At 46.5% G+C, this 27,897-nt stretch overlaps 2 protein-coding genes across 3 annotated transcripts; both read left to right on the top strand.

The window, feature by feature from the left end:
- Window positions 1-2,165: 2,165 nt before the first annotated feature.
- LOC133381199 (zinc finger protein OZF-like) lies at window positions 2,166-8,418 on the top strand. Its single transcript, XM_061619910.1, has 2 exons — window positions 2,166-2,219; window positions 4,445-8,418. The coding sequence occupies exon 2, from the start codon at window positions 4,601-4,603 to the stop codon at window positions 6,197-6,199; it is 1,599 nt and encodes a 532-aa protein (XP_061475894.1). The 5' UTR covers window positions 2,166-2,219; window positions 4,445-4,600; the 3' UTR covers window positions 6,200-8,418.
- An 11,046-nt stretch (window positions 8,419-19,464) lies between these two features.
- LOC133381201 (gastrula zinc finger protein XlCGF52.1-like) lies at window positions 19,465-27,585 on the top strand. 2 transcript variants are annotated; one of them, XM_061619918.1, is made up of 2 exons: window positions 19,465-20,194; window positions 23,813-27,585. In XM_061619918.1, exon 2 carries the CDS (start codon window positions 23,842-23,844, stop codon window positions 25,078-25,080), a length of 1,239 nt encoding a protein of 412 aa, XP_061475902.1. In that variant the 5' UTR covers window positions 19,465-20,194; window positions 23,813-23,841; the 3' UTR covers window positions 25,081-27,585. The 2 variants fall into 2 exon arrangements, with proteins under 2 accessions (XP_061475902.1, XP_061475903.1); XM_061619919.1 differs by lacking the exon at window positions 19,465-20,194 and adding an exon at window positions 20,678-21,122.
- The last annotated feature ends 312 nt before the right edge of the window (window positions 27,586-27,897 follow it).

The raw sequence follows: 27,897 nt of genomic DNA, 5'->3' as shown, positions 1-27,897 counted from the left end.
ATACAATTGAAGCGCTCTTGAATGGACTACCTTCAAGTCGATCCCGACTTATGGTGACCCTACGAATAGGGTTTTCATGGTAAGCGTATTCAGAGGGAGTTTACCATTGCCTTCCTCTGAGGCTGAGAGGCAGACTGGCCCAGGGTCGCCCATTGAGTTTCATGGCTGTGTGGGGATTCAAACCCTGGTCTCCTAGGTCGTAGTCCAGCACCTTAACCACTACACTACACTTATACCACTTTAAACACCCATGGCTTCCCCCAAGAATCCTGGGAACTGTAGTTTGTTACAGGTGCTGACAGATGTTAGGAGATTCCCCCATTCCCCTCACAGAGTGGCAATTCCCAGAGTAGATTAACAACCAGCCCTTCTTCCCACTGAATTCTGGGAACTGGCACTTTGTGAGGGGAGCAGGGGCTTCCTAACAACTCTCAGCACCCGTTACAGTTCGCAGCCATTCCCCTCTGTTTGAGGACAGAGCTGTATATGTTATGTGGCCTGTCACCCGCCCCCCAGACTATCCCCCTGTTCAGTGTAGGAAGCTGTCCCGTGGAAGAAAGCTTCTGTACTTGGAAAGGGGTGGAGGCACCATCTTGTCCTTCGCTTCAGACAGCCAAATGTCTTTGTCCAGCCCTGCTTCTTCCTCCAACTGCCTGCTGGCCAGAGAGAGAGCCACAGATGTGGTGCCATCTATTGAGTGAGACCAGCGGGCCATCCAACTCAGCCTTTTCTGCACTCAAGTCCTTCTCCCATACCTGACACCTTCAATAAGGAACACAGGAAGCTGCCCAATGTCCATCTAACTGAGTATTCTCAACAGTGACTGGCAGCAGCTCTCCAGGCTGGAGATGCTGGGGATTGAACCTGGGACCTTCTGCATGCAAAGCAGGTGCTCTACCCACTGGGCTACGGTCTTCGTTATAATTGTTACTGATTGCTTGCTTGCCAATGAGCAAAGGCAATGGCATCTACCCCTCCTCAGCAGAGGATGGGCCAGAGCAAGCGGCAGGTGAAGAAGCAAGCAGGTTGCGATGGTGAAAAAGAGAAGTAGGTTCAGAAATCTCATGTCATTGTGCCCCCTCTACTGGGGTGAGTCTCCGCGGCAGATGCCTGACCATTCCAACTCTTTATACCAGACCTTAAAGCACCAAATAGCTCTGGAAGTTTTTTTAAAAAAAATATCAATCTGTTTCTAAAACTTACATCCCCATTTTCATGGTCTGAGGCTCACAAACAGCGGTCTATCTAACTCAGTAGTGTCTACCTTGACCACCAGCACCTCTCTAAGGTTTTAGGTAGGGGTGTCTCCCAGTCTTACCTGAAGATGCCAGGGATCGAACCTGGAACCTGCAAGCAAAGCAGATACATTGCCATTGAGCTACAGCCCTCCCCCAAAGCAGTTTAGATTTCATGAACTACCATAAATAAAAATAGGATGCTCACCCTGTTATATAAAGAAATCTCATTCAATTAATTGCATAATTTTTGGATGACATACAGGTGGTATGCCTGCCTGTACTGCCTTCAAGTCGATTCCGACTTATGGCGACCCTATGAATACGTTTTTCATGAGGCTGAGAGGCAGGGACCAGCCCAATGTCACCCAGTGAGTTTCATGGCTATGTGAGGATTCAAACCCTGGACTCCCAGATCGTAGTCCAGCACCTAACCACTACACCACACTGGCTCACAAGTGGTATAAATCTGCCTAGGAATGAAACAACGCTTCTGAATTTTGCTTCGCTTTGGATGAGGAGGAGAACACATGTAAAGCTGTGGGATACCAGGGAGATTAGGCATTAGGGCAGCCTTTTTCAATCAGTGTGCCTCCAGATGTTGTTGGACCACAACCCCCATCAGCCTCAGCCAGCATTGCCAATGGTCAGGAATGATGGGAGTTGTGGTCCAACAACATCTGGAGGCACACTGGTTGGGAAAGGCTGCATGAGGGTATATATGAACAGCTGGATGGAGGACCCCATCCAGGGCTTAGAACCTGCTCAGGAGCGAACGAATCACATTGAGGAGTAATTAGTCAGAGAACAGAGTGTGCTCTTGTGCGTTTTGCGTTTAGACATTCCTAAAAGAGTTAAAGTGACAGAGGCGGGTTCCTAGAGAGGCCTGGGAATGTGAGAAGGGTGGATGGGAAAAGAGCCTCTTCCTGGCCCGCCTCCTCGGTCCAGGGGAAGTCAACTTTTGAATGGCTGCAAGAGGAGGAGGTGAGTTGCAGTAGGAGTCTAGTCAGGCAGAGCAGAGCAGGGGTGGAAGTGCGGGGTGAAAAGGGTGCCTAGAGGGGGTCAAATTTACAAGAAAGGGGTATGTTCTGGACCATATAGATTGGAAATAGTTCCTCCTCCCCCTTTCATATTCTTGCCGCCAGCTTTTTGTATTCAAAGCCCCACTAACTATGTTGTCAGTCAGCTGTAGGTCCATCGTAGAGAATCTGCTTTGCATGCAGAAGATCCCAGGTCAGTCCCCAATGGCATCTCCGGATAGGGCTGGGAGAGAGTCCCTGTCTGAAACCCTAGAGAGCTGCTGCCAGTCCCTGTAGAGAATGCTGAGTTAGATGGACCAGCGGTCTGTCTCTGTATGAAGCAGCTTCCTGTGTTCCCTGTGGAAGGGGATGAGAATGGTGAAGCATGCTGGGTGCCCCCAGACACAAGCTCTCTTTTCTCCCTGGCACTTCTGAGTGGAAATTTGGATGCAGTCCTGTGCATGCATATTAGAGCATCCTTCACCAGCCTGGGGCCCTCCAAACATCTGGAGGGCATCAGGTTGGCAAAGCTATACCGACACCAGCTGTGGGGAGCCTGTGACTCTCCAGTTGTTGCTGAACTATAACTCCCATCATGTTTGAGCATTGGCCATGCCAGGTAGGTGCTGATGAGAGCTGGAGTCTGACATCACCTGAAGAGTCACCATGTTTCCCAGCCCTATATTAGAGAGTAAACCCCGCTGAGCTCAGTAGGACCTATTTCTCCGTGAATGTGCTTTAGGTTGCAATGTGGGTACGGTGGCGAGATAGGCCAAGGTACCTCCTTCTTTAATTGTTTTCATGCATTTAACTCTCAGGTTAAATAAGGGAAGGGCCATACCTCAGGGGTAGAGCATCTGCTTTGCATGCAGAATGTTCCAAGTTCAATCCCTGACACGTGTAGATAGGGCTTGGAGAGTGAAATCCTGGAGAGCTGCTGCCAGTCAGTGTAGACAGTACTGGGTTAGATGGACCAAAGGCCTGACACAGTATAAGGCAGCTTCCTATGTTCACAGCTGCTCCAACTCCCATCAGCCCAAGACAGCATAGCCCATGATCAAGGATGAAATAGGTGGACCATTGCTGAGCTAAATGGTTGGTCTTGAAATAAAGCCGTCTCCTATTTTACAAGGCCTTTGGGGGCTGTAGCTTAGTGGTAGAGCATCTCCTTTGCACCCAGAAGATCCGTTTCAGTCCCCAGCATCTCCAGCTAGGGCTGGGAGAGACTCTCTTGTCTGAAATTCTGGAGAGCCGCTTCCAGTCAATTCAGACAACACTGAACCAGATGGACCAATGGTCTGACTCAGTACAAGGCAACTTCCTTTGTTCCCTATGTCTAATAGACATTGACAGAACTATTCTCCATTAATTGGGCCTTTTAAAAATAGAAAATGCAGACTCCCTGTTCCTGTTTTCTTTTAGTCAGATGGAATAAACGTAGCTGTTGTTGTGGGAGCTTCCCCCCCAATGCCTTTTTCATATTTGAATCATATTTTTTCTTATCTAAGTCACCTTTTTCATATGCAAAACATTGAATAAATACATAAATAAATATGTGGAAAACTGATCTCTCTGGCACTTTTCTTGGGGCTCGTGAGCAATTTTGACTTGCTCCTGCTTTGGTGTCTAGCCTAACATCCCATCTGCACTATACAATTAAAGTAGTATCACATCACTTTAAATGTCATGGTTTCCCCCAAAGAATCCTGGGAACTGTAGTTTGTTAAGCAAGGGTGTTGGAGTTGTTAGAAGACTCCCCTATTCCCCTCACAGAGCTACAATTCCCAAAGTGGTTTAACAGTCAATCACTCTTCCCAGGGATCTCTGGGAATTGTAGCTCTGTGAAGGGAATATGTGTCTCCTAACAACACTCAGAGCCATTAACAAACTATAGTTTTTAGGATATTTGGGGGTGGAAGCCATGACTTTTTAAAGTGGTATAATACTGCTTTAATGGTATAGTATAGATGGAGTCTTCGTTCTGAAATTATTTTATGACAAGGTTGGGGAATCTTTAGCCCTCCAGACGATCTCAGACTCCCAACTGCCATCACCCCCCCCAGCCAGCATGGCCAATGGTCAGGGGTGATAGGGGTTGAGGTCCAGCAACATCTGGTTCCTCATCTTTTGTTTTATGACCTCCAGATTTAGGGGTATGATTCACTTGGGAATATCTGTTTCCTCTGTCAGATAAGAAAACTGAGTAGAGAAGATGGCCAGGGTCATGAGCACAAAATTTCTGGGTAAAGTGATCAAATTGGGACATCAACCAAAGAGAGGGGCCCTCAGCACGATGTGAAGCCAGATGCCATTGAGAGGCAACAGGAAAAATATCCAGGAATTAAAATGGGTGAATCCATTTTGTTTGGGGAAAGCTTGAAAAACTCAGATGCAATCACAGCCAAGGAGGAGATCAAGAAGAATGAGGAACAAGTGTCATTAAATGAATGTGAGACAGGCTCCCCCAGAGCTACATATATTAGAACCAATGCAGAAGGGAAACCACATAAGTGTTCAGATTGTGGGAAGTCCTTCAGTATGAGCTCTCACCTTATTAGTCATCAGAGAACCCACACAGGGGAGAAGCCATATGGATGCTTGGTGTGTGGAAAAAGCTTCTCCCAGAAAGGGCACCTTGCGGTTCACAAGAGGATCCATGTGGAAGAGAAACCATACAAATGCTCAGATTGTGGGAAGTCCTTCTGTAAGAACGCTGACCTCGTCAGACACCACCGAAACCACACAGGGGAGAAGCCATACAAATGCTCGGATTGTGGGAAGTCATTCAGTATGAACTCTGACTTTGTTAGACATTACAGAACCCACAAGGGAGACAAAACGTATGAATGCTCGGACTGTGGGAAGAGCTGCGGAACAAAAAGCCACCTGGTTGCTCATCTGAGAATGCACACGGGAGAGAAACCATTCACGTGTCTAGTCTGTGGGAAAAGCTTCTCTCAGAAAGGAAATCTTGTTATTCATGAGAGACTCCACACAGAGGACAAGCCGTATAAGTGCTCAGAGTGTGAAAAGTCCTTCTGTAAAAATGCTGATCTTATTAGACATCACCGAAACCATACAGGGGAGAAACCGTATAAATGTTTGGAGTGTGGGCGATCCTTCAGTATGAATTCTGACTTTATCAGGCATTACAGAACACACACGGGAGAGACTCAGTATAAGTGTTCCGAGTGTGGAAAAAGCTTCAGTAAAAAGTGCAACTTGGTTACTCATGTGAGAAGCCACACGGGTGAGAAGCCGTATAAATGCTTAACCTGTGGGAAAAGGTTCTCTTTAAAAGGAAACCTTGTTGCACATGAGAAAACCCACACAAAAGAGAAGCCGTGTAAATGTTTGGACTGTGGAAGGTCATTCAGTGTGAACTCTAAACTCGTTGAACATCAGCGACTTCACACACGAGAAAAACCGTATGAATGCTCAGACTGCGGCAAAAGCTTTCGCTGGATCGGGAACTTCATGTCGCATATACAGTTCCACTCGGGGGAGAAACCATATGAGTGTTCACTGTGTGGGAAATCCTTCATTATTCAACATGATCTCGTTAGGCATCAGAGGACCCATACAGGGGAGAAGCCATATGGATGCTCAGATTGCGGGAAAACATTCAGTCAGAAGGGAAGCCTTGTTGTACATGAGAGAATCCACACAGGGGAGAAACCATACAGATGTGCTGATTGTGGGAAATGTTTCAATCTAAGCTCTTGCCTCATTCGACATCAGCAGACCCACACGAGAGATAAACCCTATATGTGTGCCGATTGTGGGAAAAGCTTTGGTGTAAGCTCTCGCCTTCTGCAACACCAGCAAATCCACACTGGGGAGCAGCTGCATATGTGCGTGGAATGTGGGCAGAGTTTTGTTCACAGAAAAGCACTTGCCAAGCACACCCAAACGCACACAGGAGAGAAACCACAGATATGCTAAGTGTGTGGTCAAAGTTTCATTCATCCTTCTGGTTTTATTCAACATAAGAGTATCCATGCAGAGGAAAACTCATGAAATCTCCCTATTGTCATAAACATCCACTCGTCAACCTTTATTGTGTGGGAACTGTAGAGGAGATAACTCTATGGGGGATCTTACATCAGATAATAGTCATCTGAAGAGAGAACTTATAAATGATTGTGGGAGACCAGGAGGGGCTTTTTTTTGCTCGTTGAGAAACAAGTAACTTTTCAGTGGTAGATTGGATGCTCCCACCCCTGACTTCCCACCACAAGGCTAATGAAGAACCATCTTGCCCTGAGAGGAGAAGGGAGAAGACAGAGCATCCTGGGGAGTGTCTGTTACTTGGTTCAGGAAAGGCTGCAATTTGGAGGTGTTGTTGGACTCCCAACTCCCATCATCCCCAGCCAGCATGGCCAATAGTCAGGGATGATGGGAACTGAAGTCCAGCAGCATCTGGAGACAGTTCCCTATCCCTGAGCTGGAGGCTCCACCCCTTCCTGGTCCTTAGCCAGGCCCTGATCTGGGCAGCAGTTTACACAAGCTTCCCCGTCTTCCCGACTAGATACATGTGCAGCTAGCTGGGCACTTTGCTGGTAGCCCTGAAGCTCCTGCTTGGCATGCCATCTTCTCTGCTCCTGTGGCCCTAAGGTGATGGGGAGGGGTCCAAGAGCTGGCCAGGCAACCAGTGTGGAGACCTTCTGTCCTATGGCTGGAATATATGGCCCCAAAAGCATCCCTGAGTCACTTGATGGTATGGTCTTCTGCTGGCGGTGTCCTGCTCCTCTTCCAAGGAGGCCCCAGGTTGCAGGTCTGGGCAAGGCTGAACCTGTTCTGAGGTGAACTCTGCTGTCGTACCAGATCAGGCTTGAGGCTGTGCTCGAGGAGAGCAAACTGATGTTGCTTCAGCATGACACAAACTTGCAACCAAGCCCTATATAGCAGCAGCCACAGATGCCTATTTGTTAGCCCCGGCCACACTGGAAGGCGTTGCTTTAATTAAAGGGGCCCATGTCATGGTTTTTGGTATTGCAGCAGAGTGTAGAAGTAACTGGCCTGTTAAGACTGGTAGTTGAAAGAATAAAGAAACGTAAGGTTTATTACTACAAAGAGGTAAACTCATACAAGCTGAAGCAGCCCTGGGCTCCTGCTGGGAGGAAGGGCAGGATATAAATCGAATAACAAATAAATAAATAAAATAAGCAGCCATGTGGCTTCCACTCAGGGAGCCATCCCTAACTAACTGAGAACAAAGACAGAAAGAGAAGGGAGGGAGGGGAGGAGCAAAGCCTGCAAAACACTTTAGAGGAGGAATCACCAGAGGGAAGAATAAATTGCCTTTCTGTCACCCACCCCCACCCCCACTGGTTCATGTAACATGCTTTGGTGCTTTACTCCCAACAGTCCAGACCTCTTCAGTAGTCTCCTATAGTGATGGAATGTGGAAGCCTCTGGTTTCACTGGGTCCTCTGCACAGGAGTCTGAGGATGGCAGGGCCACATGCTCAAGCCGGAAGAGTACTGGCCCCACAAGCTCATCCAGTAGCAGCACTTCAGGAGGTGGCCCTGCATGCCTTTCCCCTTCCAGTTCAGAGTCCTCAACTCCATCACCTGAAGAAGAGGAATGTGACTCCTGGTCCTGGACACCACCTTGACAATGACCTGCCCAGCAGGGCTCCTGCTGTTGGGGGTGGAGGCAGCCCCTCCTTCCTGTCCCTACCATCAAAGGGCTAAATTGAGAACCCTCTTAGCCCTGAAAGGAGAGGAGATTGGGCTTTAAAACTTTTCTCTGTAGCTGGTTTTTTTTTTTTTACTGTTTCCTAATACAGGGTGGTTGTTTTTAAATGCAGATTTTAAAAATAGTTTTATGTAAATTGCTTTGGGAGCTTTATCTGAAAAGCTCCAAAAGAATACCTTAAATAAATAAATGTGAGACCCACACCCACACACCACTCCATGATGAAGGAAAACATGCAGTCTGTTGAGAAAGGTTTTCATTATATTTTTCTTTTTAGAAATGTGATGGAATGTGTTAGGGTGAGAAGCCCAAAGTAGATAGTATGGTCTATGCTAAAATATTCTTTTCTTTTTGCTTCCCTAATTCTTACTATATGGATATTGTGGCTCAAAGCCCCTTGCGTTCCCCATCCCCAGTGAGTTTTTGTGTTTCCTCCAAAATACTTGGAGTTTTTCTGTGTTTTCCCATACTTCAGGAGTCGGAAACTTGTGGCTGTCCTGATCATGCTGGACTACAATTCCCATCATTCCTGACTGCTGGCCATGCTCGCTAGGGCTAATGGGAGTTGTAGTCCAACAACATCTGGAGGTCCACATGCTCTCCATCCTTGCCTTATTTGTAAGAATGATTTAAAATGTCTGCACAAGAACAAAGGGTTCCTGCAGAAAGCTGGCTAGGATCCCCATTGTTATATTATTATTATTTACATCTGTTAGTTGATTATGTCAGTTTGTCCTGCCATCACCTCTAGATTTGACATCTACTACTTATCGATCTGTTTCAGGGATGGAGAACCTGTGGCCTTCCATATGTTGATGGACTCCAGCTCCCATCATCCCTGGCCATTGGCAATACTGGCTGGGGCTGATGGAAGTTGGAGTCCAATAGGACTCCACAAGTTCCTCAATCTGCTTTGTCTCCACTTAGAGGAGAAAGAGGAAATCTCATGAGCTCCTTCATTGTTGACCAGTTTCTTCTCATACCGTTTAGTATACACATCTTTTTATAATTTTTGCCCTCCATGTTATTGCTTGCAGCACTCTGTCAAATATTGAAGTTTAACAGATCCATTATTCTCCGGGGAAAAGCCTTTCCTCCTCTTTAATCTCACTATTTCCCCATGAATTCTCAAAGAGGGCTTTGGGATTACTTGCTTCTGGGATTACTTTGGCTAATGACTTTTTAGGCCTCAGTCCTCAGCATGCTTACAAATCAGTAAGGTTGCATTCCTAACCCTACTTAGATTACAGTAAGCCCCACTAAATTCAATAGGATTTAATTCTGAGTAGCCGTGGTTATGATTATAGCCCAAGTCTTCCCAAACTTCATGAGACTCGGAAACAGGCTGCCTACAACCTCAACTGAAATAACCACAATTTGCTAATTTGAACCCATCTAAGGCTGCAATCCTATACCTGCTTGTTGTTGTTATGTGCCTCCAAGTCAACTACGACTTATGGTGACCCTATGAATCAGTGACCTCCAAGAGCATCTGTCATGAACCACCCTGTTCAGATCTTGTAAGTTCAGGTCTGTGGCTTCCTTTATGGAATCAATCCATCTCTTGGTTGGCCTTCCTCTTTTTTTACTCCCTTCTGTTTTTCCCAGCATTATGGTCTTTTCTAGTGAATCAGGTCTTCTCATGATGTGTCCAAAGTATGATAACCTGAGTTTCATCGTTTTAGCTTCTACTGATAGTTCTGGTTTAATTTGTTCTAACACCCAATTATTTGTCTTTTTTGCAGTCCATGGTATCCGCAAAGCTCTTCTCCAACACCACATTTCAAATGAGTTGATTTTTCTCTTATTCGCTTTTTTCACTGTCCAACTTTCACATCCATACATAGAGATCGGGAATACCATGGTCTGAATGATCCTGACTTTAGTGTTCTGTGATACTTCTTTACATTTGAGGATCTTTTCTAGTTCTCTCACAGCTGCCCTCCCCAGTCTAGCCTTCTTCTGATTTCTTGACTATTGTCTCCATTTTGGTTAATGATTGTGCCAAGGTATTGATAGTCCTTGACAAGTTCAGTGTCCTCATTGTCAACTGTAAAGTTGCATAAATCTTCTGTTGTCATTACTTTAGTCTTTTTGACATTCAGCTGTAGTCCTAGTTTTGTGCTTTCCTCTTTAACTTTCATCAGCATTCGTTTCAAATCATTACTGGTTTTTGCTAGTAGTATGGTATCATCTGCATATCTTAAATTATTGATATTTCTCCCTCCAATTTTCATACCTTCTTCATCCAACAAACTACAGTTCCCAGGGTTCTTTGGGGGGAGGGAGAGGAAACTATGACTGTTTAAAGAGGTATACTGCTTTAAATACATAATGCAGATGGGGCCTCAGGGTACATATAAGATCACACGGTTTTTTTCTCCATATATTTATTCCACCTAAAACAGTCATGGCTTTCCCCAAAGAATCCTGGGAAGGATAGTGTGAGAAGGGTGCAGAGAATTGTTAAACTCCTATTCTCCGTAGAGCTACAATTCTCAGAGTGGTTTAGCAGTCAGTCCCTCTTCCCAGAGAACTCTGAGAATTGCAACTGTGTGAGGGAAATAGGGATCTCCCGTTTTAACAACTCTCAGCACCCTTCATAAACTGTTCTTCCCAGGATTCTTTGGGGGAAGCCATGACTGTTTCAAGTGGAATAAATGTTTGGTGTGTATGCAGCCCCAGAGATTTACCTGTCGATGCCGAGTAACCTTTTGCTCATTCTGGCACCAACTTGGGGAGGTGGGTGCTACAGGGCTTGGGCCTAAGGTATTATGCTACCTGAGGCGAAGGACAAGATGGTGTGGAAACTGACTAGACTGGCAGTTGAATCTGACTTGAACAACGAGGCAGCGGCCTCCAGCACAGCTGAGGGTAGCAAACTAACTGGGGGTGAGTGGGGTGCAGGACAGGCTGTGTAGAAAACACAGCTCTGTCCTCCAGCCTCTCACCCTCATTCCCTGCCCCTCAGCATCTGCTGCCTGAGGTGACTTCCTCAGTTAGGTGACTAACTAAGACTTTGGGCTCCTTCAGACCAGCGTTGTTCCCTTCAAGAGTATTCTGCAGCGTATCATTGGCTGTGTAAACACCATATATTAAATGTGCTTTGAACATGGCTTCCACCAAAGAATCCTGGGAGCTGTCATTTGTTCAGGGTGCTGGGAATTATAGCTCTGAAAAGGGCTTGTGAAGCAGCTTCAGCAAGCAAGGGTCCAGAGATAATGAAAGAAAGGACTCCTGGGTTCTGGCTGTCTAAGTGATTCAGCAGGTGGTTTCAGGTAGAGTGATATTCAGCAGTGGAAGGGGGCAATCAGAATAGTGATTTAGCAGGTGATTTTATAGTGGAACTGGGCATCCAGAACACCTCTAAGAGTCCAGGTTTTACACCTTTCTGGACAAAAGCCTCAAAAGAGAATGAAGAATTGATTGGATCAGGCAGGTGTCCTTCCTTAATTTCCATACCTATTATATCCTCAGGGTAATGGGCTTTTCTTTTGGGAGGACAGGTGGTGGCATTCACTTTTTAGCTAGCTTGATAAGATACAGATTTGAACAATGGGCTCCTCTCTGGAGGGGCAAACTTTTACAATTACTTTTGGGATTGCATTGATTGGATTGCCAAAAGCCACGTCCTGTGCATATGACTGGCAGTCTCCTCTCAGATTAGAGGTCTCAGCAGCCTCTTTGAAAAGTGAACCAAACTGAAGAGATTTTAAAAATCATATAGGCCATATTGGAGTGGAGTGTCTCTCAGGTGTACAGGCTCAAAGCCAGCCTGCCAACAGTATAACCCACACCTATATAATCATGACCCCCTCTAGGATGCACATTTTAACATGGTGAGGGGGTTTGAGTGTGTTGAAGAAGCTGAGAGCAATGCCGTCAGAAGTCTAGACCAAGAGGCTAGACTCCTAGCAGGGGCACCCAAGGTGGAATGGTCAAAGCTGAGACACCAGACTAAGAGGCATCCAAACTCGGAGGAAGGCAATGGTAAACCACCACTGAATGCCTCTTACCATGAAAACCGTATGAACAGAGAATCCAATATAATCATGAACACAAATAATCATGACTGCATAATAAAAAGGATGTCTGGAGGAGCCCTTGTCCTTGGCTTACCATTTGTGGAAAACAAATTATGAGCCCAGGTTTGGATATAACTCTAAGCCTGACCATGGTTTGTTTACCAGCAGCAGGACTAGGGGAGGAGCAAAGTGCCTGCCATTTAAACCATAGTTTAGTTTAACTGTGGTTTAAAGTGATGTGTGAACCAGGCTTCCTGTAATCCCCTGCAGCTGGTGGTTAGAGGCACAGAGCATCTGATCCTGGAGATACTATAACCATACTATAACCATCTATAACCATTGTGACTGCCTAAATAAATAATGAACCTGTGACTCTCCAGAAGGTGTTCAATTACAACTCTCATCATCTTTGACCATTGGACCTGCTGGCTAGGGCTGATGGGAGTTGGAGTCTAACAATATCTGAAGGCCACAGGTTCCCCACTCTGGTTTGAAAGCCCCTTTAATGATCAGAGGCCAAGATGGCTGGCTAGGTCCAGTTTTGTTAGCTGGGGAATGGAGACACAGCAGTTTGGGAATTTCACCTTTTGGCTAGTGCAAATTATACTCAGCTGTCCAGAAACCAACAGATACCTGTGTGTGTGTATGTTACTGAAAATGGAAATGGACTGCCTTTCAGTCGATTCTGACTTATGGTGACCCTATGAATAGGTTTTTCATGGTAAATGGTATTCAGAGTAGAGTTGCCAGGTTCAATCCCTGAGACTGATCCTGTATCTTTAGGAGAAGACAAAGTCAGCCAAGTGCAGGTGTTCTTGCAACATTGTAATGAGAAAAACCACAAGGTGGAATTCTCCTTTCCCCCTGCACAACTTTTAAAGATACAAAAGACCTCTTGGAGGCTGGGCCTGGCAACCTTTAAAGGCAGCCTCATAGCCAGGGCCGGCTCCAGGAATGTGGGGGCCCTTGGGAATTAGCCTGCCCGGGGCCCCTCTGCTTCCCTTCCGTGATTCCGCGGATCGCAAGACGAGCTTCCGAACCGCCCGCTATCCCCAGCGCTTCACCTACCTTTCCCTGCTGTTCGCGCAAGGTTGCCATCAATAAAGATGGCGGCCGAGGTTTCCGTAAGGGAATGAAGCCTTTGCCGCCATCTTGGTTGATGGCATGCAGCGCGCGCATTGCTGCCATCAACCAAGATGGCAGCAGAGGCTTCAGCACCTTAGGGAAACCTCGGCCGTCATCTTTATTGATGGCAACCCTGCACAAACAGCAGGGAAAGGTAGGTGAAGCGCGGGGGATGGCGGGTGGCTCAGAAGCTTGTCTTGCAATCCGCAGGATCACGGAAGGGAAGCAGAGGGCCCCTCAGGGGCTCCTAGAGCTGCGGGGCCCTCGGGCCAGTGCCCAACCTGGCCGCCCTTTGGAACCGGCCCTGCTCATAGCCCACGTCAGGATCCACAACGGGCTAAAGCCATACAGATGTGGCGAGTGCGGGAGGTGCTTCAACCAGAGTTCAAAACTGAAGGCACATCTGAGAATCCACGCGAGGTAGAAACCATGATAAATGCCCTGCGCTCTGCCAGAATCCTTCAGTACTTGTCCTGGTACTTGCACAACCATGAATAGATCTTCCCGGTTCTTGACAGAGGTTCTCCTTTGGGCCCCCTTCTCTCTGGGAAGTTGTGCAGTACTGGGATTGGGTCCTTTTCATGAGTGGTGCTACACCTGTGGAATGCTCTGCCCCAAGAAGCCTGCTAAGCCACTTTGCCAGCTAGCTTCACACCGCTTCTCAAGACATTCCTATTTAAAAGGGTTGTCACCAGCAGAGGCTAGTCCATTAGGGCAAGTGAGGCACTGCCCCACCAACTACAGCCTGCCCTCACTCAGCCCTCACTTGCCCACCTTCTTACTTACATCCAGTCCAGGGGGTGGCAGCACTGGCTTTCAGCCTCTTCCTCCTTAGTTTCAGTTTTGCACTTGTAGAACTTGTCATGGGGTGGGGCAGGATGGGAATTATAGAATCGTAGAGTTGGAAGGAGCCTATAAGGCCATCAAGTCCACCCCCCCTGCTCAATGCAGGAACGAAACTAGCATTAGTTGGCTCTTGCTGTCATTGACTCTGGCTCCACCTGCTGTGGGCTTTCCCACCTTCCAGTCTCAGTGGTCACCGGCCACCATTGGTTCTCACCCGATTAAATTAATCTTAGCTCATTGTTCAGCGCGCTAATAAATTAAACCAGCATAACGTTGTACACAACTAAACAATTGATTTGAAGGGGTTGGGGGGGAGGACACTGTGACGGTCCTTCCCTGGCTCTCCCTGTCAGGTTCCTACCTGCTCATGGTTACTGCCTGTCACTAGGCACCACCAGGGACTCCACCAGTCCGGACTGTCCTTTTTTATGGTTTCTCTCCCCGCTCTAGCACAGATCTCACCAGATCCCCCTGCTAGGCAGCACCACCAGTCACGTCCTATAACCCGTATTCCCAGAGACTCTGCCTGAGTCTCTCTCAATCAGGTTACCTCTGTGACTGCGTGCTCAAGCTGTCCCAATCCCTTTGTATCAATGCTGATAATTCTGGTTTGCTCTGAATACTTGTGGTGTTATATTTCCCTTCACCGCTGCCACCAATTGTTACAGTTCAGCCTTGGTATTTACCTTACCCTCCCTTCTGGTCTGTGAAACCCCAGCCAAGGATCAGGCCTTTGGTAAACCAAAAGTATTTATTAAATAACAAAGATAACAAGATTTCTTTAAAAGGCACTTAAGCATATGGTTACATCTATTCCTGAGGTACTGGTCTTAGTATTAATCCGAACTCCACCCTCTCCTCACATCCACCAACTCTCCACACAATCTCCTCTCAAAACCCACCAAAACAACCCAATAACATCCACCTCACATCCCCCCAGATTTACCTGACATCCTTCCATTTATACTGTCAGCCATGTTAAACATTCAGCCAATCATCCAGCATTCTACTGTCCATTCACTCCCCCTTCCTCTTTCATTCCACTTACCATGTATCTCCTATACAAACAGCACTTACCATATTTACACTAATACAGGATCATCACAGACACTTCAATTTAAGATGGCACATGTTAGGTGTCCCCTCATGTGCTGTGTGTGCAACCTGCAGTTTTTTAGAGGCATTCTTTAAAAAGCTATTAACTTTTTTAAAGTTGCTTGTTTAATCAAGATTGCCTTTTTGCAGTGCTATGCTGTACATGCCTACTCAAGAGTAAGCACTGTTGAGTTGAATGGGCATTAGGGACATGGGAAGGGCCCTGTTGGAGCAGACCAAAGGTATGTCTAGTCTGGCATCCTGTTCCCCGCAGTGGCCAACTGCCCTGGGCTCCTTTGGGAGAAAGGGTGGGATATAAATATAAAATACATAAATAAACAAACCAGATGCTTATGGGAAGTCCATAAGCAGAACATGAGTGCACTAGCACCCTTCACCCCTGTGATTCCTAGTAACTGGTGTTCAAAGGCATATTGTCTCTGATCCTGGAGGTAGTACACAGCCATCATGACTAGTTGCCACTGGTAGCCTTATCATGGATTTGTCTATAAGGACAATTATTCCTAACTGCATCCTTAGCGGCTGCATTCTAAGGAAGTGGTTGGGGAAATGCTGTGGCAGAGTAACTGCCATTTACTAAGTCAAGGGTGGCTAACCTGTGGCCCTTCAGATGTTGATTGACTACAACTCCCATCATTCCTGACCATTCACTATGCTGGCTGGAGCTGTTGAGAGTTGGAGTCCAGCAGCATCTGGAGGACCACCAGGTTCATCCAATCTCGGTCCTTATGCTAGCTAAATACGAAGGTCCTTGCCTAATGTCAATGAGCAGGGAGTTCCATAGTATAGGAGCTGCCACATTAAGAGATATCTTACATGTGCGAAATGAACATAAACATTGTACCTGTAAAAGTTCTGCAGATCAAAGTGGTTGAGTGGGCATATGTGAGGTAAGGTGAAGTATTGGTTCCCCTCTATTCGGTACTGGTTAGGCCTCATCTTGAATACTGCATCCAGTTCTGGTCTCCGCACTTCAAGAAGGATGCAGACAAACTGGAACAGGTTCAGAGGAGGGCAACAAGGATGATTAGGGTACTGGAAACAAAGCCTTATGAAGAGAGACTGAAAGAACCGGAGAAGAGAAGACTGAGGGGAGATATGATAGCACTCTTCAAGTATTTGAAAGGTTGCCACACAGAGGAGGACCAGGGTCTCTTCTCAGTCGTCCCAGAGTGCAGGACACAGAATAATGGGCTCACGTTGCAGGAAGCCAGATTTCAACTGGACATCAGGAAAAACTTCCTAACTGTAAAAGCGGTATGACAATGGAACCAATGACCTCGGGAGGTGGTGGGCTCTCCAACACTGGAAGCCTCCAAGAGGCAGCTGGACAGGCACCTATCGGGGATGCTTTAATTTGGATTCTTGCATTGAGCAGGGGGTTGGACTCAATGGCCTTACAGGCCCCTTCCAACTCTATGATTCAATACTTGGAATTGTTTTTTGTTTTTAGGTCAACTTGTTTTTTAACTTCTGACTTTTGTTACTGATTTCAATATATATTGTTTGTATAATGGCTGAAAGATCCTGTTCCTAGCGACCTTGACATTATTAGCTGTGAGAGTATGTGATTGTTTTCTGTTTTTAGACTTGTTGTTAAATGCCAAGTGTAGATGTTTTTAACAGTTTTAAATATGTTTTTTTATTTTATTTTAATTGTATTGTTTTATCACCTCTGTGTTTGCTGCTCTGGGCTCCTGTGGGAGGAAGGGCAGGATAGAAATTTAATGAATAAATAAGTAACCTAGTGTTGGACTCAGTGGGGCTCACTTCTGAGTTGGCATGCTTCAGATTGTGCTGTTAAGCTGTTCTATTGGGAATGGGGCACATTTTCAGCCCGAGGGCCACATACCACTCCAGGCAGCCTGTCAGGGGCCACATGCCCGTGGTGGGTGGAACCAGAGGCAAAAGTGGGTGGAGCAATGAGTGTGAATTTTACTTTTTACAGTAGGCTAATTTCTGCACGCTCAAGCAAGAGTCATTATTAGAGCTCAAGGAACACAGGAAGCTGCCTTATGCCGAGTCAGACCACTGGTCCATTTGGCTCAGTGTTGTCTACACTGACTGGCAGTGGCTTTCCAGGGTTTCCGACAGAGGACGTTCCCAGCCCTACCTGGAGAAACCGGGGATTGAACCTGGACCCTTCTGATGCTTTGCCACCAAGCTATGGCCCTTCCAGCCACGCAAAAAACATTCAAGGAGGGTATGAAGCAAGGCCAGTGAGGGATGTGGCTGTGGACGGGTGTATGGCCTGGGAAGTGTCTCAAGGGCCAGAAAGAGAGGTCTGGATGAGGTCCCCACCCCTGTCTTATAATATTTTGTAGAAGGGAATTCACATGAAAGAGATAATGCAAGTGGATCTTTATGCTGGGGGCGGGTTAGGGGAGAGGTTTGATTAGAGAGGAATCCTTGTTTAACTAGTCAAGTGAGAGATTGTTAAAATGCTCAGGTTTTGCAGAGACACTTTTGAACCTGTAGACACAGCAGAACCACACAAGCGTATGAGAAAGGAAACTTTTGTGGACATCAGGACTCAGACACTATTGTATATCTCTTGGTAACATTTTAAAAAATCTGGATTACTGCACTGTGATCTCTATGGGGCTGCCCTTGAAGAGAACCCAGAAATGGCAATGTGATATAGCTGCTGAACTCTTGACTAGGGTAAGCTACAGGGATCACACTGGACCTGTCTTGAAAAAGCTTTGCTGGTTACATTCAGAATGCTGGTGCAGACATTTAAGGACCCAAAATATCTTGGACCCAAGATGTATAAGGGATGCCTTTATTTACATGGACCTCCTGACCCAGCTTCTCAAGATCAATCAGGAAAGTTTTACTATGTGTGCCTTTGACTTTGATACTTACCTGTGGCATGGCCTTCTCCGTGGCGGCACCTGTGACACTTCCTACTAGGCCCAATCTTTCTTAGTGTTTAGAAAGTTATGCAAGACTCGTCTGCACTAACATACTTTTGTTTCACATTGTTTCTGACATTCTTTTGCTGGTTGTTGTTGGTGTGTGTGTGTGTAGGGAGGAAGGGCCATTAAATTATAGAGATTGTGGGGTAGGGGCGGGTAGGCAGTGCCTCTGTCTGAGTGCAGAAGACAGCCATCTCATACTTGCCCTTGGCAGGAGCAACTCTTTTTCAGTCTGAGGGCCACATTCTCTTTTGGGCAACCTTCTGAGGGCCACATGTCAGTGGCAGGCGTACCAAAGTTCAAGGGCACTTTCCACCCAACCAAAAACATTCATGGTAAGAAACAGGGCCAGTAGGGTGTGTGGCCTGGGGAGAGCTCTGGGGGCCAGATAGGCCTGGAGGGCCGCATTTGGCTTCTGGGCCTGAGGTTCCCCACCCCTGTTATACACCATTCCCTGCTTGACAAAAGAAGCTTCAGAACAGCCAACCTATGCCTGGCACACAACGAAGGGGGAAAGCGATGGGCCCAGAGTGCAGGACACGGAATAAGAGGCTCAAGTTACAGGAAGCCAAATTTTGGTTGAAGATCAGGAAAAACTTCCTGACTGTTGACAATGGAGGCAATGACCTAGGGAGGCAGTGGGCTATCCAATATTGGAGGCATTCAAGAGGCAGCTGGACAGGCACCTGTCGGGTATGCTTTAACTTGAATTCCTGCAATGAGTAGGGGGTTGGACTCGATGGCCTTAGAGGCCCCTTCCAACTCTACTATAATTCTACAATATGTATGCCATCTGGAGCTCCTTGGAAGAAAGATGTGGGATACAAATGTAGTAAGAGTCAGTGATGTGTAATGGTTAGAGTGTCGGACTATGACCTGCTAGACCAGGGTTCAAATTCCCACTCAGCCATGAAGCTTGTTGGGTGACTTTGGGCCACTTGTTGTGTCTCAGCCTAACCTACCTACCTCACGGGGTTGTTATAAAATGGAGAAGGAGAGAACCATGTACACCACCTTGAGCTCCTTGGCGGAAAAGGTGGTATATAAATAACAACAAAATGAAACTAATAAATAAATACACACACTCAAGGGTATAGTCGTCCAGGGTCTCAGAGGGTCTTAGACCCCTTACCTTTTTGGGAGCAGAGTCCCAGCAGGGTCCCTATGCCTCCAGCATCCTACGAGCCAATCAGCATGAAAGGGGAGTGTGTTAGCCACTGAGAAGAGTCTTCTAACATGCTTCTTTGCCTTTCTGTTGATTGGAGCCAATCAGAGTGAAAGGAGGTGAATCAGCCACTGAGAAGACTCTTTTCAGCAACTAACACTCTTCCCTTTCAGGCTATTGGCTTGTCCGTTGCTGTGGGAGAAGGCATTAACAAGGATCTCATTCTCAACCCAGCAGGAAAAAAAAGGGGGGGGTGTAACCATCACAAAGGGGCCCTGCACTTCTCCATTTGCCACTGCACCACTGCACACACTAGGCCTGGGCGGCCATAACGCAGCGATGAGAGTTCCTCTCCCTGAGTTGGACCAGCAGAGGGCCCTGGAACAGAGTGAGGAGGGAAATTTCTCTCTGTTTGACGGCTCCCTTTTCTCCTTGCTCTCCCCCCGCCCACCCCCTCAGCTTCCTCGGTCAGAGAAGCCTGAAAGACCGGGGGAGGGGGGCTCTCCTTTCCTCCATGTCAACGTTGGGAAGGAGAAGGCACGATTCGAGCTCGACGGTGGGAGCGGCAGCAGGATCCGGATTGGAGAAAGAGCCCGCGGAAGGCGAGGTTGGAGCTAACAAGGTTCCAAAGGTCCCGACCGAGAGACTCGAAAAGGATCAGGACCTCTGCACAAAAACTAAAGGGGGGGAGATCCTTCAATGGAGTCTCCGCCTCCATGGTTGTCGGTCTCTTTTGAAACTGGGATTGAGAGGAGCGGTACTCAGGTTGGTGCGGAGGGAGGGAGCCTTCTTGTGTCCTGTGTTTCCCCCTACTCCATCTCGAAAAAATATACCTACCAAACCGAAATAAAGAGGACTGTTGTGTAGCCCAATCGTATGTACGTTTTCTCGGAAGTAAACCCCACCGAGTTTACCCACGGAAGTGTGTGAAGAACGTGTGCATAAAGTTATGTACCTTCAAGTCGATTACGACTCATGGCGACCCTATGAATCATCGACCTCCAAGAGCATCTCTCATGAACTACCCTGTTCAGATCTTGTAAGTTTAGGTCTGTGGCTTCCTTTATGGGATCAACACATCTCTTGTTTGGCCTTCCTCTTTTTCTACTCCCTTCTGTTTTCCCCAGCATTATTGTCTTTTCTAGTGAATCATGTCTTCTCATTATGTGTCCAAAGTATGATAACCTCAGTTTCATCATTTTAGCTTCTAGTGACAGTTCTGGTTTAATTGGTTTTAACACCCAATTATTTGTCTTTTTTGCAGTCCATGGTATGCGGAAAGCTGTCCTCCAACACCACATTTCAAATGAGTTGTGCAGAATTTCAGTTATACCATGCAGGCTACTTCACCTTTAATAGCTATGTAGAAGTAGGAATTTCAACGGGTGTAAATTCCAGGTCTCCTGCATCTTTAATAGTTGTTCAGAAGAGGGAATTTCAGCAGGTGTAGCTTGTCATGATTGGCCTATTTAGGGCCAGGGGAGCTCATCTTTTTGTCCATATTTTGCAACTGTATTCCCAAGCAGGGCAGAGTTTTACTTTCCCCACTGGAGTGCATGTCATCTTTTCAGTGATGCAGAATAATATGCAAGAGTGGGTTCACAGATGCTGTTGGGAGGGAGGCCTAAAACTGGCTTTCTGCCTCTGACAGACCCTTGGGAGCGACCTCCAAGCATCTATTAATCATTCCGAGTTTGCTTGTGTTGGCAAATACTGGGAAATGGCTTTTCTCCCAGTTTTACTAAAATGGGTATTTCCGCCACTACTACTGTGGCACCCACTCTGGCTTTAGAGTTGGAAGGGACTTTGAAGGTCATCTAGCCCAACCCCTAGTCAATGCAGGATTTGAAATGCAGGATGCAACTACCACATCCCTGACAGACGGCCAGCCAGCTACCCTCTGCTTAAATGTCTCCAGCAACGGAAGGCCACAGCGTCCCAAGGCAGCCTCTTCCAGTGTCGAACAGGTCTGACCATTAGAGACATTTCCTCCAAACATTTAGCTGAAATGCACTTCCTTGCATTTTCCACCCATTGGTACTAACTTAGTCTTGCCCTCTGGAACATTAGAGAAGAATCATAGATTCACACTACACGTTGAAAGCACATCCAATGCATATTTAAAGTTTGTGGTGTCCCCCAAAAGATCATAGGGACTGTCGTTTGTTAAGGTTGGTGGGAATTTGTATAGTAGCTCTGTGAGGGGGAAACTTCAGTTCCCAGTATTCTTTGGGGGAAGTCATATGATTTAAATGGGTGTTGGATGTGCTTTCTGTGTATGGTGTAGATCAGGGGTATAGCTGTCTGGGGTTGCAGGGAGTTGTAGACCCTGTACTTTTTGGGGAGTAGGGTGTCAGCCAGGTCCCTATGTATGAGCCAATCAGCATGAAAGGGGAGCATGTTTGCTCCTGAGAAGAGTCCTCCTTTTGTGCTGACTGGAGTCAATCAGAGTAAAAGGAGGCGAATCAGCCACTGAGAAGACTCTTCTCAGAAGCTAACACACAGCCTCCACTTTCATGCTGATTGGCTACTAAGGATGTCTTTTGTAGTAGTGTGTGCTCAGAGATGACAAGGGAGCAAGGGAGATGAGGGAAAGTGGAAAAGGGGGCATGGCTGTGAGGGGCCATGGTGTGACTATCATGAAGGGACCCTGCACCTCAGAATTTGCCACTATGCTACTGGTGTGGATTTACACCATCTTCTATGTGACAGTTCTTCAGATATTTCAGGGTTGGGGATCCTTCATCCCACCGGCCTAGTTATCTGTGACAGGCCTCCCCCTTTGGCTCTGCAAGGGCATTTTGGCCAAGCCATGCCCACCTGCCAGGTAAAGAGAGGGCTGGGCTGGGGGGGGGCTGCCAATCAGCTGATCAGTGCCATCTGCAAAGTCCAGTGCACAGAGCTTTGCAAGCAGCCTGACAATCAGCTGATTGTTGCATAGCTCTGTGTGAGGTGCTTTGCGAGCCCTGATTATCAGCTGGTCATCTGCACTGGTAAAAACAAGAAGAGTACAGTAACAGTGCTGCCTATGGGTGAGGTGACAGCTGGTGCTGTTATACCTTAATTGGTGGTGTCACAGATAGAGAAAGGGCTGGCAGAAGCAGCTGGGGATAGCAGTTGCTGCTCTCACCTAGTTTGGTCCTGGCTCTGGAAAACACTGTGATGAGAGGAATGGTAGGGGCAGTGGGATGGGCAGATGAGGGAAAGGGCCTAGCTCAGTGGCAGAGCATCTGCCTCACATGCAGAAGGTCCCAGATTCGATCCCAGGCATCTCCAGGAAGGGCTGGAGGACACCTCTGTCTGAAACCTTGGAGAGTCGCTGCCAGTCAGTGCAGACTATATAGGGGTAGCTGGACCAATGGTGTGACTCTGTATAAGGCAGCCTCCTCTGTGGGAAGATGGGGCAGGAGCTGTGCGCTGCCCAGATCTTCTTGGAGGTCATGCAGGGCACCCCTGTGCTGAAGAAGTAAACCTTCACCTAATGGCTGCATCTGCAAGACAAAAGGCAAATTGTTTTGAAGGATGCAGGTTACTGTGTAGAGATGTCTGCTTTGAGGGTATGGAATCCCTCAATCTCATTTCAGCGATTTGGTTATTGTTTTGAATGATGCTTATGTATGTGTCTGTGCAGGGTGCTGATGCCTCCCTCGCTGTTTCCTTAGAATTAAATAAATAAATGGGTCACCTAACATCATTGTGACATCAAGTGATTGACATGTGGGTGGCCCCACCCTCTTGTCAGATTTTGCCTGCGGGGTGGAGGGGAGGGACATAAGGATCCAGCCCTCTGGTGAGATTCAGATCCTCACCCCTGAGATATTTGAAGACAGCTGTCACGTACTTGAAAGGTTGCCCCACAGAGGAGGGCCAGGATCTCTTCTCGATTGCCCCAGAGTGCAGGACATGAAATAATGGGCTCAATTTACAGGAAGCCAGATTTTGGCTGCACATCAGGAAAAACTTCTTAACTTTTAGAGTGGTACGACAATGAAACCAATGACCTAGGGAGGTAGTGGCCTCTCCAACACCGCAGGCTTTCAAGAGGCAGATGGACAGCCGCCTGTCAGGTATGCTTTAAGCTGGATTCCTGCACTGAGCAGGCGGTTGGACTCCATGGCCTTATAGACCCCTTCCAATTCTACAATTCTATGATTCTGCGTCTCAAAATCCTGGAGAGCCGCTGCCAGTCAGTGTAAACAATACTGAGTGAGATGGACTAATGGTCTGACTCAGTATAAGGCAGCTTCCTATGTTTTCCCCATAAATCGTCTCTTCTCTAGAGTAGCCTTTCTTAATCTTTTGGTCCTCAGATGTTGTCAAGACTACAACTCCCATCAGCCTCAGCCAGCATGGCCAATGGTCAGGGATGATGGGAAGTGTAGCCCAGCAACACCTGGGGACCCAACGGTGAAGAACGGCTGCTGGACTAGGTCTTAAATAATTTACCAGGTGTTCCCCATGTATTTCAACCCATGAGGACTGGGAGCTTGTGCTTTTCAAGGTGATAGCTGAGGTTCTCAGGATGCTGCAGCCAGTACCAGATGCAGTAGCTTTTTCTGTGCCTGCCTGGAACTGAGCAAGACATCCATCCCTAAGTGGTCTTAAAATGAGGCAGAACAGCGTAACTTCCATAATGAACAGATTCTGTTTCGTTTAGGTGATGGGCCTGTGAGTGAGGTGAAGGGTATGCATACTCCAAATGAAAGCCTACAGCACCAGGAGGAACCAGAAATATCACTGGGATCAGCCAAAGAGAAAATCTCCATGCTTCGCCATCAGGAGAATGGTGCTCAAAGTCGGCTTGGATATCTCTCCAAGAAAATGGCTGGGGAATCGTCTTGTGGTGCAGTCTATAAAGACTTCAACAAAACTATTGAGCACCAGAGAACCCACAGTGTAGGTGCAGGGGAAGGGGTAGTCACTAAAAGTGAGAAAAACTGTGGCCGGGACTCATTCATTGTTCCCTGTGATGAAGCCAACGTTGCTGAGAAGCTTCACAAATGTTTGGAGTGTGGCAAAAGCTTCCATTATCGATCAAACCTTGTTGCGCATGAGAGGACCCACACAGGAGAGAAGCCGTTCCCGTGCTTGCATTGTGGGAAACGGTTCCGCTTGAGCTCCCATCTCTACAGGCATCAGAAGCTGCACACGGCTGAGCAGCCATACACATGCGCAGAGTGTGGGAAGCTCTTCCGCCATAAAGCCAGCTTCGATGCACATCAGAGAGCCCACACAGGAGAGAAGCCGTTTGCCTGTCTGGAGTGTGGGAAAAGCTTCACTCATCAGTCAGGCCTTATTTTACACAAAAGAATCCACACAGGAGAAAAACCTTATGCTTGCGCCAGGTGTGAGAAAAGCTTTGTCGATCGGTCGACTTTGGTGGCACATGCGAGGGTCCATATGGGTGGAAAGCCCCATAAGTGTTCTGAGTGTGGGAAGACCTTTGTTCACAAGTCACGTCTTATTGTCCACGAGGAGACCCACACAGGAGAGAAGCCGTACAAATGTTCAGACTGTGGCAAAAGCTTCAGCTTGAGCTCGGCCCTCCTCACGCACCAGCAGATCCACATTGGGGAGAAGCCGTACCACTGCTCAGACTGTGGGAAAAGCTTTGTCCAGCGAGGAAACCTTGTGGCTCATGAGAGAACCCACACAGGAGAAAGGCCATACAAGTGCCCAGACTGTGGAAAACGCTTTATTGTCAGCTCGAGCCTCAGAACGCATCACAGGACCCACACAGGAGAGAAGCCCTACAAATGTTCCGACTGCGGGAAGAGCTTCAGCCAGAGTTCGGTTCTGATGAGGCACCGGAGGATCCACACAGGAGAGAAGCCGCACAAATGCTCTGATTGCGGGAAATGCTTCTCTCAGAGGTCGAGCCTCATTTCACATGCACGAACCCACACGGGAGAGGCGCCCTGTTGACCGTAAGGAAGGGAATGAAAGAGAGAGATTTTTCTCCCTCTCTCATGATACATGGAACATCCCGTGAAGCTAGATGTTGGGAAATTCAGGACAAGCAAAAGAAAATACTTCTTCACGCAGTGCAGAGCTAACCCATGGAATTCGCTTCCACAAGAGACAGTGGCGGCCACCAACTTGGATGGCTTTAAAAGAGGATTAGACAAATTTATGGAGGAGGGAATCACGAGTGGGGAGACCTGCTGTTACGCTCAGGTCCTGCTTGCGGGCTTCCTATTGGGACATCTGGCTGGCCGCTATGAGAACAGAATGCTGGACTAGATGGGCCTTTGGCCTGATCCAGCAGGAATCATCTTACAGATTTATATTTACCAGAATAATATAAACTGTGATGAAGTATTCTGTGGTGTTATTGTAATTTTTAGCTTCCTGGAGGCTTGGAGAAACAAGCCACATCTGCACTATGATTTAAAGCAGTATCAGACCACTTTAAACAGTCACTGCCTTCCCCCCTGCAAAGAATCCTAAGAACTAAAATTCCCAGAGTTCCCTGGGAAGAGGGATTGTTTGTTAAACCACTCTGGAAATTGTAGCTCTGTGAGGAGAACAGAAGTAACAACTCTCAGCATCCTTCATAAACTACAGTTCCCAGGATTCTTTGGGAGAAAGCCACGACAGTTTAAAGTGGTATGATATTGCTTTAAATGTATAGTGCAGGTGGGACCCAAGTCTTGTTTAAAGATTTGTTGTTGTTGTTGTTGTTGTTCTTGTGTGCCTTCAAGTCGATTATGACTTATGGCTACCCTATGAATCAGAGATTTCCAGCAGCATCTGTCGTGAACCACCCTGTTCAGATCTTGTAAGTTCAGGTCTGTGGCTTCCTTTATGGAATCAATCCATCTCTTGTTTGGCCTTCCTCTTTTTCTACTCCCTGCTGTTTTCCCCAGCATTACTGTGTTTTCTAGTGAATCATGTCTTCCCATAAAGTGTCCAAAGTATGATAAGGAACCATAAAAAGGTAGAGTGCAAGCCTTGCAAGCAGCACCTGGTCAGCAAAGTGAACAGGCACACAAGTTGTCTGGGTTTTTTTGTGGCACTTCAAGACTTCCCCCAGAAAATTGTCTTTTTAAAAAAAAAATTTTTAAATTATTGACTTACTGGCGTCCTACTGTGATGCGTTTGTGGCCCCTCAAATTTGTCAATTGAATTTATTTTAATGATTGCTTTCATAGGCCCCTCGCTGTGATATTATGATGGCAAAATGTTTTCTGCTTCATTTAAATGCTGTCCAAAATTATTTTTTAAAAAAAATGATGATTGTTAACTGACTGCTTGTGTCCCCCAATTTGTCTTTTAAAAAATTGTTTTTTTAAAAAGTGTTTTTTCTGGCCACTCCCAGAGGTCTCCTGCTGCCAAAAGCTTTTGTGACCCCCCAAAAACATTGTCTTTTAAAAAAAGTATACTAAATGTAATAATGAATTGTTTAAAATAGTGTAGGTAGCCTGGAGAACTGCACTTGTAGCCACACCTATTTTCACACTTTGGCCATGCCCCTTTTTACATGGGAAGGCTGATCATAGGACAATGCAGCTCTTGGCCTGAAAAAGGTAAGCAACCCTTTGGATTTGTTGTTGTTGTACCCATTTTACTTTCATAGTTTTTTATGTACACTAATACAAAATGAAAGCAAAATCAAACCAAATAAGAAATGCCCAAATATTTTGGGCATTTCACTGGTAGGGATAGGAGAGAAGTTTGATTCAGCTTGTATTTAAAGGTGAACCTAACTTGCACTTTCCAAAACAGTACAACAATCAAAATACAGCCATCCTTTGAAATTTGCACTCCTCTGAATCTTGCAATGCTCCAGCCCAGTCACTGGTACAAAAATGTATACATTGGGCTAAAGTATCTATAAATATGCATATATTAGTGAAGACAACATACAAATATGCAAAATCTTGGGGAAAAGTGCCCTGCAAAAGTATGTCTATTAGGCAAAATTGCATACCAACATGTGTATATTAGGAGAAATTCATGAAAAAGCTGCTGGATTTGCATGAGGACTTAAAAAAATGGAAACTGATGTGGAAATGGGGAGAACCAAATTTAAGACTGGAAAAAATAAACTTATGGGAACATGGCAGGATGCACACGGGAGAGAGATCATAGAATTGCTCAGACTGGGAGAAGAGCTTCTTGCAAAAGCGTTACCTGATGATACACAAGAGGATGCACAGAGAAGAGAACCCATACAGATGCCTGCACTGTGGGAAATGTTTCCCTAAGAATTCCAAAGTTGCAATACATGAGAGAATCCACACTGGAGAGAATCCATTCATTTGCTCCGAGAGTGGGAAGGGCTTCAACCAGAAGGGAAACCTCATGACCCACATGTGTTTACACACAGGAGAGAAACTATAAAAGTGTGCCTAATCATCATTTATCAAGGTGAGTGTGTTTCTCCCTCACAAATTCCATTCCAAAATTCTGGAAATTTTTGCACCTCCATAGCAAACAGAAGCAGTACCCAACTGTGATAACATAATTTTCCTTATTTCTTGAAAATCTGCTTTTCTTCAAATAAATTATTTAGCATTAAATCATTATCTTGCTCTGTCTCAGGTAAAACATAGCTTTATTTTAAAGAGCACTTTTGCAGTCCAAGGGAGTCTCAGTTTTCAGCTGTGGTCCCATCCACACCATACATTTGAAGCACTCTTACACCACTTTAAACAATCATGGCTTCCCCCAAAGAATCCTGGGAAGTGTAGTATGTTAAAGATGTTGAGAGCTGTGAAGAGATACCCCCAGCCCAAT

This window comes from Rhineura floridana, chromosome 3 (genome assembly GCF_030035675.1).
Source record: "Rhineura floridana isolate rRhiFlo1 chromosome 3, rRhiFlo1.hap2, whole genome shotgun sequence".
Taxonomy (NCBI): domain Eukaryota; kingdom Metazoa; phylum Chordata; class Lepidosauria; order Squamata; family Rhineuridae; genus Rhineura; species Rhineura floridana.
Note: the sequence above shows the minus strand (reverse complement) of the source record. Positions and strands in the feature narration are given on the sequence as shown.